General features: G+C 44.4%; 1 protein-coding gene across 1 annotated transcript; it reads left to right on the top strand.

Moving 5' to 3' along the window:
- Nucleotides 1-14922: 14922 nt before the first annotated feature.
- Nucleotides 14923-18171, top strand: WDR27 (WD repeat domain 27). The gene has a single exon (XM_069237867.1). It carries the CDS (start codon nt 14933-14935, stop codon nt 17594-17596), a length of 2664 nt encoding a protein of 887 aa, XP_069093968.1. The 5' UTR covers nt 14923-14932; the 3' UTR covers nt 17597-18171.
- Nucleotides 18172-18349: the final 178 nt, after the last annotated feature.

Consider the following 18349-nt stretch of genomic DNA (forward strand, 5'->3'; position numbering starts at 1 on the left):
TGGACATAGAATTTTTTAGAGTAACAAGGGCTTTTCTGGACAGGTGCAGAGCACATGGCCTGCTTCAGCTCCTCAAAAGCTTTCTGACAGTTTGCTGTCCATAATACCTTATTAGGCATTTTTTTGGATGTGAGGTCATTAAGAGGGGCTGCAATGGAGCCATAGTTCTTAATGAACCTCCTGTAATACCCAGTGAGGCCTAGGAAGGCTCTCACCTGAGTCTGAGTAGTGGGGGGAACCCAATCTATAATAGTTTGGATTTTCCCCTGAAGTGGTGCAATCTGTTCCCCACCAACAAGGTGTCCCAGATAAACCACCTTCCCCTGCCCTATCTGGCACTTTGAAGCCTTGATAGTGAGGCCTGCCTTTTGCAGGGCCTCCAAAACTTTCCATAGGTGGACCAGGTGATCATCCCAACTGGAGCTAAAGACAGCTATATCGTCCAGATATGCTGCACTAAAAGCTTCCAGCCCTTGCAGGACTGTGTTCACCAACCTCTGAAAAGTGGCAGGTGCATTTTTCAATCCAAAAGGCATTACTGTGAATTGGTAATGGCCTCCAATGGTTGAAAATGCAGCTTTTGCTTTTGCATCTTCTGATAATTTGATCTGCCAATACCCTGCAGTCAAGTCAAAAGTGCTTAGATACTTGGCAGATGCCAGTGTATCTATGAGCTCATCTGCCCTGGGTATAGGGTGAGCATCAGTTTTGGTTACCTGGTTGAGACCTCTGTAGTCTACACAAAACTGCATTTCCTTCTTTCCATCCTTGGAATGAGGTTTTGGTACAAGTACCACAGGAGAAGCCCATGGACTTTCAGAGTGCTCAACCACTCCCAGTTCTAACATTTTCTGCACCTCTTGCTTTATGCAGTCTCTGACATGGTCAGGCTGCCTATGGATCTTACTTTTGACAGGCAAGCTGTCTCCAGTATCTATAGTGTGCTCACACCAAGAAGTGGTACCTGGTACAGTAGAGAAGAGTTCAGAAAACTGACCCAGGAGATTTATGCAATGGTCTTTCTGCTCAGCAGTAAGACAATCAGCCAAAACTACACCTTCCACTAGAGCATCTTGTTCTGTGGAAGAGAAGAGATCAGGGAGAGGATCACTGTCTTCTTCCTGTCCCTCATCAGTTGCCATGAGCAGGGTGAGATCAGTCCTGTTATAGTAGGGTTTTAGGCGATTGACATGGAGCACCCTAAGGGGACTCCTGGCAGTGCCTAAGTCAACTAAGTAGGTGACTTCACCCTTTTTCTCAACAATTGTGTGGGGTCCACTCCATTTATCTTGGAGTGCTCTTGGGGCCACAGGCTCCAAGACCCACACTTTCTGCCCTGGTTGGTACTGAACCAAAACAGCCTTCTGGTCATGCCATTGCTTCTGGAGCTCTTGGCTGGCCTGAAGGTTTTTACTGGCCTTTTTCATGTACTCAGGCATCCTTGATCTGAGGCCAAGTACATAATCCACAATATCTTGCTTTGGAGCTTTTAAAGGTTGTTCCCAACCCTCCTTGACAAGTGTTAGTGGACCCCTAACAGGGTGTCCAAAGAGGAGTTCAAAGGGGCTGAAGCCCACTCCTTTCTGGGGTACCTCCCTGTAGGCAAAAAGGAGGCATGATAAAAGGATATCCCATCTCTTGCGGAGTTTTTCAGGGAATCCCATAATCATGCCTTTGAGAGTTTTGGTAAATCTCTCCACCAGTCCATTTGTTTGTGGATGATAGGGTGTAGTGAACTTGTAAGTCACACCACACTCCTTCCACATGGCCTTTAAGTAAGCGGACATGAAATTGCTTCCCCTGTCTGATACCACCTCTTTTGGGAAGCCCACCCTGGAAAATATTCCCAGGAGGGCCTTTGCCACTGCAGGTGCTGTAGTGGTCCTTAGAGGAATTGCTTCAGGATATCTTGTGGCATGGTCCACTACCACCAAGATAAACCTATTGCCTGAAGCAGTAGGTGGGTCAAGGGGGCCAACTATGTCAACCCCTACCCTTTCAAAGGGAACCCCAACCACAGGCAGTGGAACAAGGGGTGCCTTTGGAGTGCCACCTGTCTTGCCACTGGCTTGACAGGTTTCACAGGACTTACAACATTCTTTTGTGTCCTCTGACATTCTAGGCCAATGAAACAAGGGAACAAGTCTGTCCCAAGTTTTCATTTGTCCTAAATGTCCAGCTAGGGGAATGTCGTGGGCTAGAGTTAGGAGGAACTTTCTGTACTCCTGAGGAATCACTAACCTCCTGGCAGTTCCAGGTTTAGGATCCCTGGCTTCAGTGTACAAGAGGTTGTCCTCCCAGTAAACTCTGTGAGAGTCACTGACATCCCCATTAGCTTGTTTGACAGCTTGCTGTCTTAGACCCTCTAGTGTGGGACAGGTCTGCTGTGCCACACTCAGCTCCTCCCTGGCAGGCCCCCCTTCACCCAAAAGCTCAGCAGTGTCTGCTTCCAGCTCCTCTGGTGTAGGTTCTGCACAGGGTGGAAATTCTTCTTCCTCAGAAGTAGAATCCACGGTAGAGGGAGGGATAGTAGGTAGTGCTTTACTTCTACTAGCCCTAGCTTTAGGGAGCACTTGGTCCATTGTTCCAGGATCCAAGTCACCCTGTCCTTTTTGCTTTTTGGCCTGAGCCCTGGTTAAAGCAAAAATATGCCCTGGGATGCCCAGCATTGCTGCATGGGCCTCCAACTCCACATCTGACCAAGCTGATGTCTCCAAATCATTTCCTAGTAGACAGTCTACAGGTAAATCTGTGGCTACCACAACTTTCTTTGGACCAGTAACCCCCCCCAGTTGAGATTTACAACAGCCATGGGGTGGCTAAGTGTGTTGTTGTGAGCATCGGTTACTTGGTACTGGTGACCAAGTAGGTGTTGTTCAGGGTGGACCAGTTTCTCTATTACCATTGTAACACTGGCACCAGTGTCCCTGTAGGCCTGAACCTCAACACCATTTATTAGGGGTAGCTGCTTGTACTTATCCATATTAAGGGGACAAGCAACTAAGGTGGCTAAATCAATAGCCCCCTCAGAGACTAACACAGCCTCTGTGGTCTCCCTAACAAGACCAACCCCAACTAAGTTACCAAAAGTGAGCCCAGCTACTCCCTTGGATTGGCTATTAGTAGGTTTGCTCCCACCACCACTGCTATTAGTAGGGACACTAGGTGTAGCAGTAGGGGTTGTAGTGGTAGGAGGCTTGGTGCTTTTCTTTGGACAACTGGGATCTGTTGTCCAATGGCCTTTTATTTTACATAAATAGCACCATGGTTTCTTTTCTTTGTTTTGATTAGAAGAGGATTTGGGCCCACCACCCCCACCAGAGTGTTTTTGTGGGCCTGATGAAGACTCATTTTTAGATTTGTCCCCACCCTTGTCAGAAGACTTACCATCCTTCTTCTTGTTGCCATCTTTGTCACCCCCTGTATGAACTTTTCTGTTCACCCTTGTTCTGACCCATTTGTCTGCCTTCTTTCCCAATTCTTGGGGAGAGGTCAGATCAGAGTCCACCAGGTACTGGTGCAACAAATCAGACACACAGTTATTAAGTATATGCTCTCTCGGGATCAAGTTATACAGGTTGTCATAATCAGTAACTTTACTGCCATGTAACCACCCCTCCAAGGCCTTCACTGAATGGTCAATGAAATCAACCCAGTCTTGTGAAGACTCCTTTTTGGTCTCTCTGAACTTTATCCTGTATTGTTCAGTGGTTAAGCCATAACCATCCAGGAGTGCATTCTTAAGAACTGTAAAATTATTGGCATCACTTTCTTTCACAGTAAGGAGCCTATCCCTACCCTTTCCACTAAATGATAGCCATAGGATAGCAGCCCACTGCCTTTGAGGGACATCCTGTACAACACAGGCCCTCTCAAGTGCAGCAAACCACGTGTTAATGTCATCCCCCTCCTTATAAGGGGGAACTATCTTATGCAGATTCCTTGAATCATGCTCTTTTGCAGGATGACTATGGGGAATACTGCTGCTGCCACCATGGGTTTCAAAACCCAACTTCTGTCTTTCCTTCTCTAGTTCTAAGGACTGTCTATCCAAATCCAGCTGTTTCTTCTTAAGCTTCAGTCTGGTTTGTTCCACTCTCAATTTATTGAGCTCCCTTTCTAACAATCTGTCATCAGGGTGGGTGGGAGGGACATGTCTAGAAACAGAGGTATGATGAGAATTGACAGAAGGAGACCTATCCCTTACAGAGGGCACCCTAACAGCTTGGTTAACAGAAACATCACTTCTACTGTGGTGAGAAGGAATACTCTTGCTAGGATGTGAGACAACACTATCTGTATGGTGTGACTCTACATCAGTACCAACTATGCTAGGCTGTCTAGTAAGGGGCAGGCTAGGAAGTTTCTTTCCTGAATATTTTCCTAGGGGAGTCCCTGGATCAGATTGGGAAACATTAGCTACTTTTTCAACAGATGGGGCCCTTCTGGCCTTATCTTGTTCTCTAAGCATGTTAAGCAATAATTCCAAAGAAGGATTCTTCCCTACACTCAAACCTCTCCCTATGCAGAGACTCCTTGCTCCTTTCCAGCTAAGGTGATCATATGCAAGTTTGGACAGATCAACATTTTGGCCTGTGCCAGACATTTTTAGAAAGAGGATAAGTGACAGAAAAAGAGAAAAAAAAGTTTTCAGAACTTTTAGAAAGACAGAAAAAAACTTTTTAAACTTTTAAGAACTTTTTTGAAAGTTTAGAAGTACTTTTCAGCACTTTAGAAAAGAGGTGAGGAAAGAAATGCAAAACTTTTTGGTTAGGTGTACATACACTGAACTTGTTTTGTATATTTTTCTCTTATGAAAAGTACAATGACAAAAGTGGTAAGTAGTCTCAAAGCACTTATCCCACCGCTGCACAACCAATGTAGGAGGCTGGACTGGCTTGTAGTGAGTACCAAGGGGTACTTACACCTTGCACCAGGCCCAGTTATCCCTTATTAGTGGATAGGGTGTCTAGCAGCATAGGCTGATAGATAATGGTAGCTTAGCAGAGCAGCTTAGGCTGAACTAGGAGACGAGTGAAGCTCCTACAGTACCACTAGTGTCATATGCACAATATCATAAGAAAACACAATACACAGATATACTAAAAATAAAGGTACTTTATTTTTATGACAATATGCCAAAAGTATCTCAGTGAGTGCCCTCAGTATGAGGATAGCAAATATACACAAGATATATGTACACAATACCAAAATATGCAGTAATAGTCTTAGAAAACAGTGCAAACAATGTATAGTTACAATAGGATGCAATGGGGACACATAGGGATAGGGGCAACACAAACCATATACTCCAAAAGTGGAATGCGAACCACGAATGGACCCCAAACCTATGTGACCTTGTAGAGGGTCGCTGGGACTATTAGAAAATAGTAAGGGTTAGAAAAAAAGCCCACCCCAAGACCCTGAAAAGTGAGTGCAAAGTGCACTAAAGTTCCCCAAAGGACATAGAAGTCGTGATAGGGGAATTCTGCAGGAAAGACACAAATCAGCAATGCAACAACGATGGATTTCCAGTCGAGGGTACCTGTGGAACAAGTGGACCAAGTCCAAAAGTCACAAGCAAGTTGGAGATGGGCAGATGCCCAGGAAATGCCAGCTGTGGGTGCAAAGAAGCTGCTACTGGACAGTAGAAGCTGAAGATTCTGCAGGAACGACAAGGGCTAGGAACTTCCCCTTTGGAGGACGGATCCCCCACGCCGTGGAGAGTCGTGCAGAAGTGTTTTCCTGAAGAAAGACCGCCAACAAGCCTTGCTAGCTGCAAAACGTGCGGTTAGGGTTTTTGGATGCTGCTGTGGCCCAGGAGGGACCAGGATGTCGCCAATTGCGTCTGGGGACAGAGGGGGCGTCGAGCAAGACAAGGAGCCCTCTCAGAAGCAGGCAGCACCCGCAGAAGGGCCGGAACAGGCACTACAAAGTGGAGAGGAACGGTGCTCACCCGAAGTCGCACAAAGGAGTCCCACGTCGCCGGAGGACAACTTAGGAGGTCGTGCAATGCAGGTTAGAGTGCCGTGGACCCAGGCTGGACTGTGCACAAAGGATTTCCGCCGGAAGTGCACGAAGGCCGAAGTAGCTGCAAAAGTCACGGTTCCCAGCAATGCAGTCTGGCGTGGGGAGGCAAGGACTTACCTCCACCAAACTTGGACTGAAGAGTCACTGGACTGTGGGAGTCACTTGGACAGAGTTGCTGGATTCAAGGGACCTCGCTCGTCGTGCTGAGAGGAGACCCAGGGTACCGGTGATGCAGTTCTTTGGTGCCTGCGGTTGCAGGGGGACGATTCCGTCGACTCACTGGAGATTTCTTCGGAGCTTCTAGTGCAGAGAGGAGGCAGACTACCCCCACAGCATGCACCACCAGGAAAACAGTCGAGAAGTCGGCAGGATCAGCGTTACAGAGTTGCAGTAGTCGTCTTCGCTACTTTGTTGCAGTTTTGCAGGCTTCCAGCGCAGTCAGCAGTCGATTCCTTGGCAGAAGGTGAAGAGAGAGATGCAGAGGAACTCGGATGAGCTCGTGCATTCGTTATCTAAGGAAATCCCCAAAGCAGAGACCCTAAATAGCCAGAAAAGAGGGTTTGGCTACTTAGGAGAGAAGATAGGCTAGCAATACCTGAAGGAGCCTATGAGAAGGAGTCTCTGACGTCACCTGCTGGCCCTGGCCACTCAGAGCAGTCCAGTGTGCCAGCAGCACCTCTGTTTCCAAGATGGCAGAGGTCTGGAGCACACTGGAGGAGCTCTGGGCACCTCCCAGGGGAGGTGCAGGTCAGGGGAGTGGTCACTCCCCTTTCCTTTGTCCAGTTTCGTGCCAGAGCAGGGCTGAGGGGTCCCTGAACCGGTGTAGACTGGCTTATGCAGAAATGGGCACCATGTGTGCCCATGAAAGCATTTCCAGAGGATGGGGGAGGCTACTCCTCCCCTGCCTTCACACCATTTTTCAAAGGGAGAGGGTGTAACACCCTCTCTCAGAGGAAGTCCTTTGTTCTGCCATCCTGGGCCAGGCCTGGCTGGACCCCAGGAGGGCAGAAGCCTGTCTGAGGGGTTGGCAGCAGCAGCAAAGCAGTTTGGCAGTACCAGGGTCTGTGCTACAGACCACTGGGATCATGGGATTGTGCCAACTATGCCAGGATGGCATAGAGGGGGCAATTCCATGATCATAGACATGTTACATGGCCATATTCGGAGTTACCATTGTGAAGCTACATATAGGTAGTGACCTATATGTAGTGCACACGTGTAATGGTGTCCCCGCACTCACAAAGTCCGGGGAATTGGCCCTGAACAATGTGGGGGCACCTTGGCTAGTGCCAGGGTGCCCTCACACTAAGTAACTTTGCACCTAACCTTTACCAGGTAAAGGTTAGACATATAGGTGACTTATAAGTTACTTAAGTGCAGTGTAAAATGGCTGTGAAATAACGTGGACGTTATTTCACTCAGGCTGCAGTGGCAGGCCTGTGTAAGAATTGTCAGAGCTCCCTATGGGTGGCAAAAGAAATGCTGCAGCCCATAGGGATCTCCTGGAACCCCAATACCCTGGGTACCTCAGTACCATATACTAGGGAATTATAAGGGTGTTCCAGTAAGCCAATATAAATTGGTAAAATTGGTCACTAGCCTGTTAGTGACAATTTGAAAGAAATGAGAGAGCATAACCACTGAGGTTCTGATTAGCAGAGCCTCAGTGAGACAGTTAGTCATAACACAGGTAACACATTCAGGCACACTTATGAGTACTGGGGCCCTGGCTGGCAGGGTCCCAGTGACACATACAACTAAAACAACATATATACAGTGAAATATGGGGGTAACATGCCAGGCAAGATGGTACTTTCCTACAACTTTCATACCCTGAAGTTTACTGGATACACAAAAGACTTCGACAGCCAGTGCCTTAACTTTGAACGGTATCTTAAAATTTTACCTATTTATGACCAGTTAAATAAGCTTTGATGGGCTTACTGTCACATCTGTTCTTGCTTCTAATATAATAAAGAAAGAGGGGGACCAGGGAGTATTAGAAACTTCCAACAATACCAATTACACCAAACAAAAAATACTTGTGGTCTTTGGGTCATAGTTTCTCCTCACATAATGGTTGTAGGCGTGTCCAGCCTTATGTATTTTATCTATGACATGTATAAGGTAACCATCTATTAACCATAGAGGTCGACTTGAACCTTTTGACTCAGATAGGAGTGTGATAACGTCCTAAACAACATTAAACATCAATTCAGAGCAACCTTAAATAATCGCATTTGATTACAGAGTCATTAATTTTCACCCACCATGGCCCATGTGGCCATGAATCACCACACCACTTTAGTAAAGATCAATCATTTATTAGCCTAGATTAGCAATGCTAAAGTCACATAAATAATACGAAAAGCTAAATGATATAAGTACAAGAAGAATACAGGCTGACCGAAAGGTCCTTAAAACCTTAATCTAAATAGGGCATTAAGCATCCAACACGCAAGAATAACAATTCCAAACATCCATAGAAGAATGTGGAAGATAGAAACTGAATACTTTTAGTTAGCACAAATCAATTAATAAACATTCAATTTAATTTCAACATGACATCCTTAACTATTATACTAATCAGAGATGCATGGTGGGACATACATGTAAAAAGAAAAGAAGACAAAAATTAATTTGGAAAACATCTAGCTAGGGCGCTTACATAAGGTTGGATTTGGATAATAGAAGACAAAAAAACATAAAAACCTGTTAAAAGACAAATGTACATTTGGTTATACCTCTGCATAATGGATTAGAACAGCAACCAGCAAATTCCTCATCAGTAGAGCATCTTCACTCGAAAAGGACGTGAATAAGGGACACAGTTCAGTAATGTTTGGCCTTATTGTATCTCAACCATCAATGGCAGTAAGCTAAGGACACAATGCATCCTCTCACCAACTGAGAGTAAGAAAATACTAACAACCCTGTAAAATAAACATCTGAACAACTGAACTGACATTATCTAAACATTGCTATATTAAAATCCTAGAAAGCAAGTAACTAGAATACCATTGGACAGTCAATGGGATGTTTTAGGTCACATTTTTTACTCTCGGTGAGATGATGCGTCCTTAGCTTTCTGCCATTGATGGTTGAGACACAATAAGGCCAAACATTACTGAACTGTGTCCCTTGTTCACGTTTCAGAAGTATCTTTTCTTTGTTTTATGCATTCATGATTGGACCATCTTCTTTTGCTGACAGTCACCAGTTTCAGCAGTACAGTACAATACAAATGTTGCAGGTTATACATGGGCACTGAAGACTATTGTTACTGGGTACACATTATCTCATCCCAGGAAAAGCAAAACAAATGTTACAACAGAGGAACATAACTTTCCCACAGTATGCGAAGCAAACAGCATGTTGAATAACTATTTGTCTAATACAATTTTGAGATGTTTCTAAAAGGTCATCAAACAAATGAACAATGAACAGTAAGCTTCTAGAAACCGCTGAGACAGAAACACTACACAGGTCTTTAAACGTAGGGTAAACTTTAGTCATGTTCATGTAGGCCCAATTTTAATAAAACATTTTAATTCACATTTAAATATAATAATAATTATTTCTAAGCACATTAGTGTTCATTTTAATTCATATTAATAAGTTGCAAAGGGAAACATCCGAACAATGATGCTGGAACCATGACAGCATTGTTAAAGCAAGCGGAACCACTCTTGCGTTAACGACGACTCCCTTTTTCTCTGCCTTAACCACGCATGTGCTGAACAACGCACATGCGTGGTTAAGGCCGAGAAAAAGGGAGTCAGCATCTGGAGAGGACGCGATCAGGTAAGTGGGGCTGGGGGGTAATTTTGTTTTTAGGGGCGGGGTGGGGGTAGGGGTAATTTTGTATTTAGGGTGGGTGGGGGTTAGTTTGTAGGCACTGGTGGGGGGTTTGGTCTAATTTTGTTTTTAGGGGCGGGGTGGGGAGTCGGGGTAATTTTGTATTTAGGGGGGTGGGGGATGGGTTTTTAGGGGGAGGGTGGGCGGTCGGGGTAATTTTGTATTTAGGGCGGGTGGAGCGGATTGGGTTTTTAGGGGCGGGGTGGAGGGTCAGTGTAATTTTGTATATAGGGCAGATAGGGCATCGGGTTTTGGGGGGTGGCGATGGGGGGTCAAGGTAATTATGTATTTAGGGCAGGGATGGGGGATCGGGTTTTAAGGGACGGGTGGGGGTTGGGGTAATAATGTATTGTGGGGGGGTCGGGTAGTATTTTTTTTAGGGTCGGGTAATTGAGTATTGTGGGTGGTTTTTTTTGGGGGGTGAGGGTAATTTTCTATTTAGGGCGGGTGGGGTGATTGGTTTTTTAGGGGCGGGGTGGGGGGGTTCAAGGTAATTTTCTATTTAGGGGTGGGGGGTCAGGGTAGGACGCCGTCTGGTAAGTGGGGCTGGGAGACTGTTTTTAGGGGTGGGGTGTTTTTTTTTTTTTGTTAAGGGGTCGGGTGGTTTTATTTTTAGGGCAGGGGTGGGATACTATGGTTTTTAGGGCGGGGTGGGGGTCGGGTAGTTTTTTTTTATTGGGGGGCATGGTAATTTTGTATTTAGGGCAGGTGGAGGGGTCGGATTTTTAGGGGCATGGGTGGGGGTTTGGTGTAATTTTGTTTTTAGGGACAGGTTAGTTTTATTTTTGGGGGTGGGGGTTGGTTGTTTTTAGGGCAGGTGGTGGGTTGGGGTAGGTTTTAGGGCTGAGGGTGGGTGAAGGGTATCGGAGTAGTTTTTAGGGGCAGGTGGGGGATCGGGTAGTTTTATTTTTAGGGCGGATGGGAGGTATCGGGGTAGTTTTAGGGGCGGGCTGGGTGTTGGGTTGTTTTATTTTTAGGGCTGGTTGGGGGGTCGGGTATTCTATTTTTAGGGTGGGTGGGGTGTCGGGGTAGTTGTATTTTTAGGGCGGGTAGGGGGTGGCATGCGAAAACCACACTTGCCGTTCCATACATGCCTCTATAACGAAAAATCATTCTAAAGACATGCGTGGTAAAGGCATTCATGGAAACAACACGGACGTTGTTCCAATGGCGTTGTTCAAGCATGCGTGGTTGGCTTATGCGTTGTTCCATCATACATCCAGTTGCAAAACATTTGTGCATTAAAAATTTATTCTTTCTATTTTACCTTATTAATTAGTACTTTAATACTTCAAAATGTTATTAATTAACTTGCTCTTTAGCATGGATTGCGTAATATGATACATTAAGAACATTAGGATTGAAGATGTTTCCCCTTGATTTGTAATTATATTCCTTGGTGGGACATCAATAAAGACAGGTTGTTCCACCAAGAGGCAATTTTCATCTTTTCATGTTCACACTTGGCCCTTACCCACCCCACTGCACACTCAGTGTGACCACTCTCAAGAGCTCCTCCCTGGCAAGGGAGTTGTAGTCCACACCATATTAAGTAATGCATGGTGTGAGGCATGGCGTTGTGAGGCCCCTATTCTGTCAGCTGGAGCGGGGGCAGGAGGGCTGCTACTCAAGTAATTTGGTCTGACCATACTTACCCACTGCAGCAGGCTCTAATAAAGCTAGCACTTGTCAGAACAGGACAGACAGCAAGCATTCACAGGCAGTGGTTAGTCAAGGTGCAGTTTCATCTTGGAGGATGTAGTCCACAGGCCTATTCCTCGTACAGGCAATCGGCCTGAAGGCCCACAGAATCTCTCTTCTTTCACATGCATGAGAGGCTGGGTGCTAGCACTGCAGCATTAACAGATGCTCATTGTGCACTCAACATGAACAGCACTTGTCATTACACGCAGTGGCAAAGGGCTGAGCAAAGGTTAGTGGCATGGGATATCTGGGTACCTATGCATGATCCCAAGTTAGACAGAAGGCATGCAGCAGCAGAACTTCTCATAATGTCTTGGAGACGTGTTTGAAACCTGACCCTGAAGCTGAGCGATGTTCAAGGTTTCCCTCTGTTCCTTCAGTCTTGTTTGGCTGAAACATAACCAAAGAAGACAAATCTGTGCATTTTGAAAGAAATGTTATGTATCCTGAAGAAAAAATAGGCAAAAATTAGCAAAAACTTTTGAATGAGAAATATAAGAAACATTAAGAAAATGTAATACTGCTTCAAGGATTTCAACCTTGCTGCCCTTTTGAGACATCTGTGCAATGCTTTGCCAAACTACCTTAAATCTGTACTAGATGACGAAACCCTAGCATAGTACTGAGCCCATACAAATTACCTCTGCCCTGGCCTGTGAAAATGGATGAATATTTGCCAGTATTCTTAGTTTGCCACTGTTGCAATCAAAGGAACAAAAATATTTTCTACAAATATCTCACAACATTCTGAGAATCATGCATTAAGGCTTTTCAAAATCCTAACACAAGATAGCTTAGCAGGTTCTTGAGTGCTATTATCATTGCTACATTACCATCACTCAACATTAGTGATATCATGCAACAAGGGATGGTATTCTATGAGACACAGACTCAGAGTGGTGACAGACCCAGGTTCCACGACAGTCTGGGACAGTGTATGGGCCACAGGAGAAGTGGACACATGAGGGCTGGTATGGGTGCCTGGTGCACAGTTTCACAACCTATGGTGAGGAGGGTGAGTGGAACGCTCAGGGAGTTATGATGTCTGTGGCAGATGCCACTGCACACAGCTATGTGTTGTTTAATGAAAGCTTCTGTAATGGGATGTTCAGAGGAATTAAAGTTTGCCACCATTTTTAGAAAAATATCGTGGGGAGAAACCCACATCTAGTGCTTTAAATGGGACTATTAAAGTGTAGGTACTCACAAATTAGAGTGCCTGTTTGCTCCTGCTAAATGTATTGAAACTGTGCTGAGAAGTTAATGTGTTTTTCCCCATCTTTCACAGGAATCAAAAACGCTTCACCTTTGGACCCAGTGAAGAGTATGGTTAACCAAACACAATCCATTCACACTTATCTCAACTAATTTAGACATCATGACCAATGTGGCCACAGAAGGAAAACTCCAATCAATAAAAGTTTCAAGGCTTTATTTTACATCCACAAAGCTAAAGTTAAGCAAAATTATGCAGAGAATCAAATTATAATGATAAATCACCACCATTGGTTGTCCCAAACAGTGAAACAAATGTATTCTCCTTAACATCAACACCTTTACGCATTCAGAAAAATAATGCATATCATTAGTGACAAGATTTGTGAGATAGGAACATACTTCAAATCAGACTGTGTACACATTAGTCAAATCAAATTAACAGAGATATAATAATCAGGGTTGCATAGAGGGTATCCCTATAATTAACCAAATTAGGATATGCATGTGTGGGAGCGGGCTAACACATGCGGACAAATTACAAAAGAAGACAGATATAATTTGGAAACAATCTATCTCGGACTAAAGGAAACTAACTAGAAAAATAATATAGGTTTCAGTATGCTAACTTCTATTAGATAGAACAGGTCAGCAGAAACACAGCATTAGCATGAAAATGTTCCTCTCCTAGAATCAGCATTCAAGAGAACTTCATTAGCAAAGCACTTTAGATCATCAGCAAAGTCTGTTAGACGCACCATCAGGGCAAGTGCAGAACACTAGCTGCACAGGGAAACAACCAGAAAAACTTGAGAACTAACTGAAACATACGAAGTACATCCCCATAGTAAAGTTCACAAATTTCTCTGATTCAACAGTTGAGTGATTCCACATCACGCAAAAAGGGCAATATGCAATCAGTGTCTTGGCACAAATCAAATTTACAACATGGCTTAGTTTTCTCAGGTTTCGTCTGAAGTCATATCCTCCTTCTGTGTGAATCCAATAGTCTACAACAATTTTCTAGCACTTTGCAACAAGAAGAATTCTTCCCAGGGTACACAATGGGCCCACCTTCTTTTCATGTGTACGTCCATGTTGAAAGAAACAATTTTCCTTCATGTTTAGTCCACAGGCCCAAATCGTCTGGAATCAAGGTCACTTTGAAACAACTTGTGACATTTAAACAATGGGACCCTTTACTATTCATAAGAACAACCTTATGGAAAAATTCCTGTTAGAGAAAAGAAATGATTCATTGCTTTTACATGACTGCGATTACGAAGTGGTCAGGCCTAGTTATGCTAACACAAGAATTTTAAATAAACTTATAAATTCAGCATTAATAATATATCAGAATATGGAAATACATTTCATTACCAATTACAATCTTTGTAAAAGCATCACATTAGGTAAGACAGAGAAGTGCATTTATTTGTATGTGCATGTAACTTTATACTAATAAATCGCACATTAAATATTATAAAATTGATTTCGTTTGACTGCTAACAGTTACTCTAATGTTTAAAATATACTCTGGCATTATTTCAATCGTTAGTATATTGTCAATCCTGGTAAGCACAATGGTGTCCACAACAAAATAAAAACATGAACACTTTAAATAAGTGTCAGTACAGCTATTCTCTATGTTAAGCTTTCAGCATGAAGCTTTTCTGCTGACGTCTGGGTCACTAAAAGCATTAGTAAATTTCACGCTGCAACAAAGTGAAGGTACTCTCTGTTTCAAATTAAACCAGAGAGTACCCTCCATTTAAAGCATTTCCCACATCCCTTAATCCAAATAGGGTGGTTTGGGCTCACTTGTTTTACTTGCTGTAACCCATGTGGGACGTGTTATAAGTGGTGGGTGTTTTTTCCCCTTACTACGCCCTCTAGTGTGAAGAGGAACCCTATGATGAAGCATGATACCCAAGGGTGGGTGAGGGTTCTCGTCCACAAAACAGTGTTTCCAGTCCATGAGATGGTCCTTTTCTTTTCTTTCTCTTTTGATGACAAGACCTCAAGTATTCTTGCTTCCAATTGGTCTGGACCCGCAACCCCACCCAGTATAGGTTACCCCATCATTCCTTTTCATTACCGAGTTCTGTGGCCGGGGTAAAGTAGCATGTGCAACAGCACTTCCACATTCCGTGGTGTCACGTGCCAGGCAGGTTTCGACCCCGCGTCACGCTGTTGCCTGGAAACCGCTGGCCGCGCTTTGCGTGCTGCGGAAGAAAGAGGCATCCACACGGCGGACGGAACGACTAGAGCAGGGCGAGCGACGGCACGGGAACCTCGGGATAACGCGAAGATGGAGACAGGCGGTGATGCTCTGCTACCAGACAAATTCCACACCCACAACATTGTCGCTGAGAAACGCGTTGCTCGATCCACCGTCTCCGCATCTCACGTGCAACTCGCATGTAATCGGCGGTTCTCCGCCTTCCCTCTCAATGGTAACGAACTGTGCATTTGGACTCTCGACCCCTCTGACCACCAGCCGTTACATCTGAAAGGCCATCACCAACCCGTCAGCGCCGTGACCTTCGGGCGTAGACCTAATTCTCTTGTCGCCTGCTCGGCGTCACCTGACTACGTTATCCTTTGGCACCTGGGCGAGTGCTTTAAGAGCCATCAACGGGGGCTTCAACCCCGCGGGACGGTGCTCGGCACTCTTCTCGGAACGGTGCATTACCTAACTTTCAGCCCGGATGACGAGACGGTGGCTGTATGTGCTGACAGCAAACTCTATTTACTCTGCTCGAAGCACGCAGAAGTGTTAGGGGAGTTCGAAGGCCACGCGGGACCAGTGACGAGCGCTGAATTTTTGCCCTGGCAGACGAACCTGCTTACAACAGTGTCTGAAGACCGAACTTTCAGGATCTGGGACAGTTCCACAAAAACACTGGTGCACCAGTCAACAGTCTTATCAGGATCTCCCTTGCTGAGCTTGTACATTGATGACGAATATAAGCAGCTTGTTACTGGGAGTGCGGACGGACAGATCTGGCTTTTCAGCTTAGAAAGAGAACATCAATACCGGTGTATTATACGGTGTGACCTCCATAAAGAGAAACAGCACTTCTTCAGCAAGTTGCCATCTGGACCGAAAGAAAACCAATCATGCGAGAACCAGAAAGTATCGTGTGACATAAAACCAGAGAACAGCTTGGAAGCAGCTTTGCCAGTTTTCAGGATTGAACCTCTGGAATCGCCTGTTAATGAGGAGCTGTCATTTTTTCCCGTGAACACCAGGCGCCTGTGGCTAGGAAGCTCAACCGGTTTATTTCTAATTAATTTGGCAAACTGTGAATTCGAAGCTATTTTGCTTTATGAAGATTTCAGTAACCTGAGCATTCATGTTGTTGGATCATGTGCAATGGCAAGCGCATCAGGCGGCAATCTTTTTTGTTTGCTTACTTCTTTGTTTGGAAACCAGATCGCCCTATTGGAGATTAATTCCATAGCTCTTTTGAGAACACAACAGACGAGGATACACAAAAGGGACATTGACATTTCTGTGTTTGCCCAGTGTCCTCTGCTTACAACGTCACCGATCTGTCGTGGGATCTCTAAGAAAGACGACTCCAAGTCGCTCACTAAGAAGAATAGTGGTGCAAAGAACCCAGTAAAAGACCAACCATTGGTTTTCCACAATAAGATCAAGTCTTCAGGATACACAGCAGCGCCACGAATGAAAATGTTTTCTACACAGACGAATGCAAAGAAAAACAGCGAATTTCCATCAACGAAGAAGACTTCTGGGAGGGCACTTACATATGAGTACCCCATGGATTGTCCTGCTCCGAGTAAACTTCATGGACAGGCAGCCGTGGCTAATAAACCCACCTCTGTGTGTTGTATGCAGTATTCAGGGGACGGAGAGCGGTTAGCATGTGGCCTGGCAGACAGTACCGTACTGGTATTCAACTCTAATCTTATTGGATCGCCAGCTGCTTACCCAGGTCACGATGGTGCAGTGACCTCCGTGGCTTGGAGTCTTGATAAAAACTGGCTAGTGTCTTCAGCAGCTGACCAAACATTAAGGATTTGGTCAGTGCGGAACACAGAACCGGTGATTGTTATGTCAAAGGAGATGTTTTGCAAACCTGTGAGATGCTGCCAGTTTTACTACATGGATAAGTTTATACTTTTATCCACAGGAGCAGAATGGCAGCTACTGAAGTACTGTATCGACACAAGCAAGGATGACCTAAAGCGGTATAAAGAGAGAAGCAGGTGTAAACCAGTACATAAATTCCAGATGGCCTCCACTCAGGAGATCACTAGTCTTTCTGCAGTAAATGATTTTTATTCATATATCATGCTTACAGCTGGAAGCAATCGAGCAGTGGAGGTTTTTGACCTTAATGCAGGTTGTAGTGTGGCCACAATTACCAATGCACATTCTCGTTCCGTCCACCAGATCTGCCAAAATAAGGGTTCAGCATTCAGTGCTCAGGAACCAAACTTCTATAATCTTTTCGTAACCACTGCCGTGGGTGACGGTATCAAACTATGGGACTTAAGGTCCTTAAAGTGTGTGCGGCGATTTGAAGGGCATCTTAACCGTGGTCACCCTTGTGGAATTGCCATCAGCCCTTGTGGGCGGTTTATAGCATCCGGATCAGAAGACAGATGTGCCTACATTTATGAGATACAGAGAAGCATGTTTTCTTGTAAATTGTCAGGACACACAGAATCCGTTATTAATGTAGCATTTAGCCCCTCATCACCCGAACTCACTACTGCCACTTTGGATGGTAAACTTCAGTTGTTTAAACCCTAACAACAAGCAACATGTGGATTTCAAACCAAGACTCTTCTAGATGGAAAACTGAGGCTATTATCATCCTTAGGACAGCAAAAATGGATTTTGTTGATTACTTTACCATTCATGGTACATCCTTGCTTTCTCAATAACGCTCAGTTTAAAAACTTTATTGATATGCCATATTATAGGCCACATTCAACTAAAATGCTGCACTCTGCCAAATTAATTTGCAGTAGGAAACATATTAAAACATTTTATGCTATTTTATATATTTTGAGAATGGAATATAAAAAGACTTGAGCATGACAAAGAGACCTACTTAAAAGTGTGAGATTGAGACTCATTGACTACCATTCGAAATAATGCAAACATGTATGCATTAAAGGAGCTGTTTCCACTAGTTTCTAAAGTTTTTTTCGTTGGGAACTGGAACAGTACTTACAAAGTGATGCACTAGCGCTATATATTTAGCACGAGTTTGGGGTTTACATTTATTTTTATAAATGTGTGAAGTTTATTTTGGTGCTTTATTGTATTTGATTTGTATGGCAGGACTGTAGGAGGACCAACTTGATGTAGCAGCTCGCCACTCCCACCATTAAAAATTGCTTTTTGTGAATTTGCAGTCATCGATAGATAATTTTATTTTTTTAAATAACTTATAAAATTGCCTTTTAAATGTGTATGCATCTTGTTAATGACCGAATGTGAGACTTATGCTTGGAATAGCAAATTAACAATGTACGTTATCAAGTAATTGAATGAGTT

Source organism: Pleurodeles waltl, chromosome 6 (genome assembly GCF_031143425.1).
Source record: "Pleurodeles waltl isolate 20211129_DDA chromosome 6, aPleWal1.hap1.20221129, whole genome shotgun sequence".
In the NCBI taxonomy this organism is placed as follows: Eukaryota; Metazoa; Chordata; class Amphibia; order Caudata; family Salamandridae; genus Pleurodeles; species Pleurodeles waltl.

What these genes read in the sequence shown, in the direction of transcription:
- WDR27 (XM_069237867.1), top strand. Translation starts at nt 14,933, where the DNA reads ATGTGCAACAGCACTTCCACATTCCGTGGTGTCACGTGCCAGGCAGGT.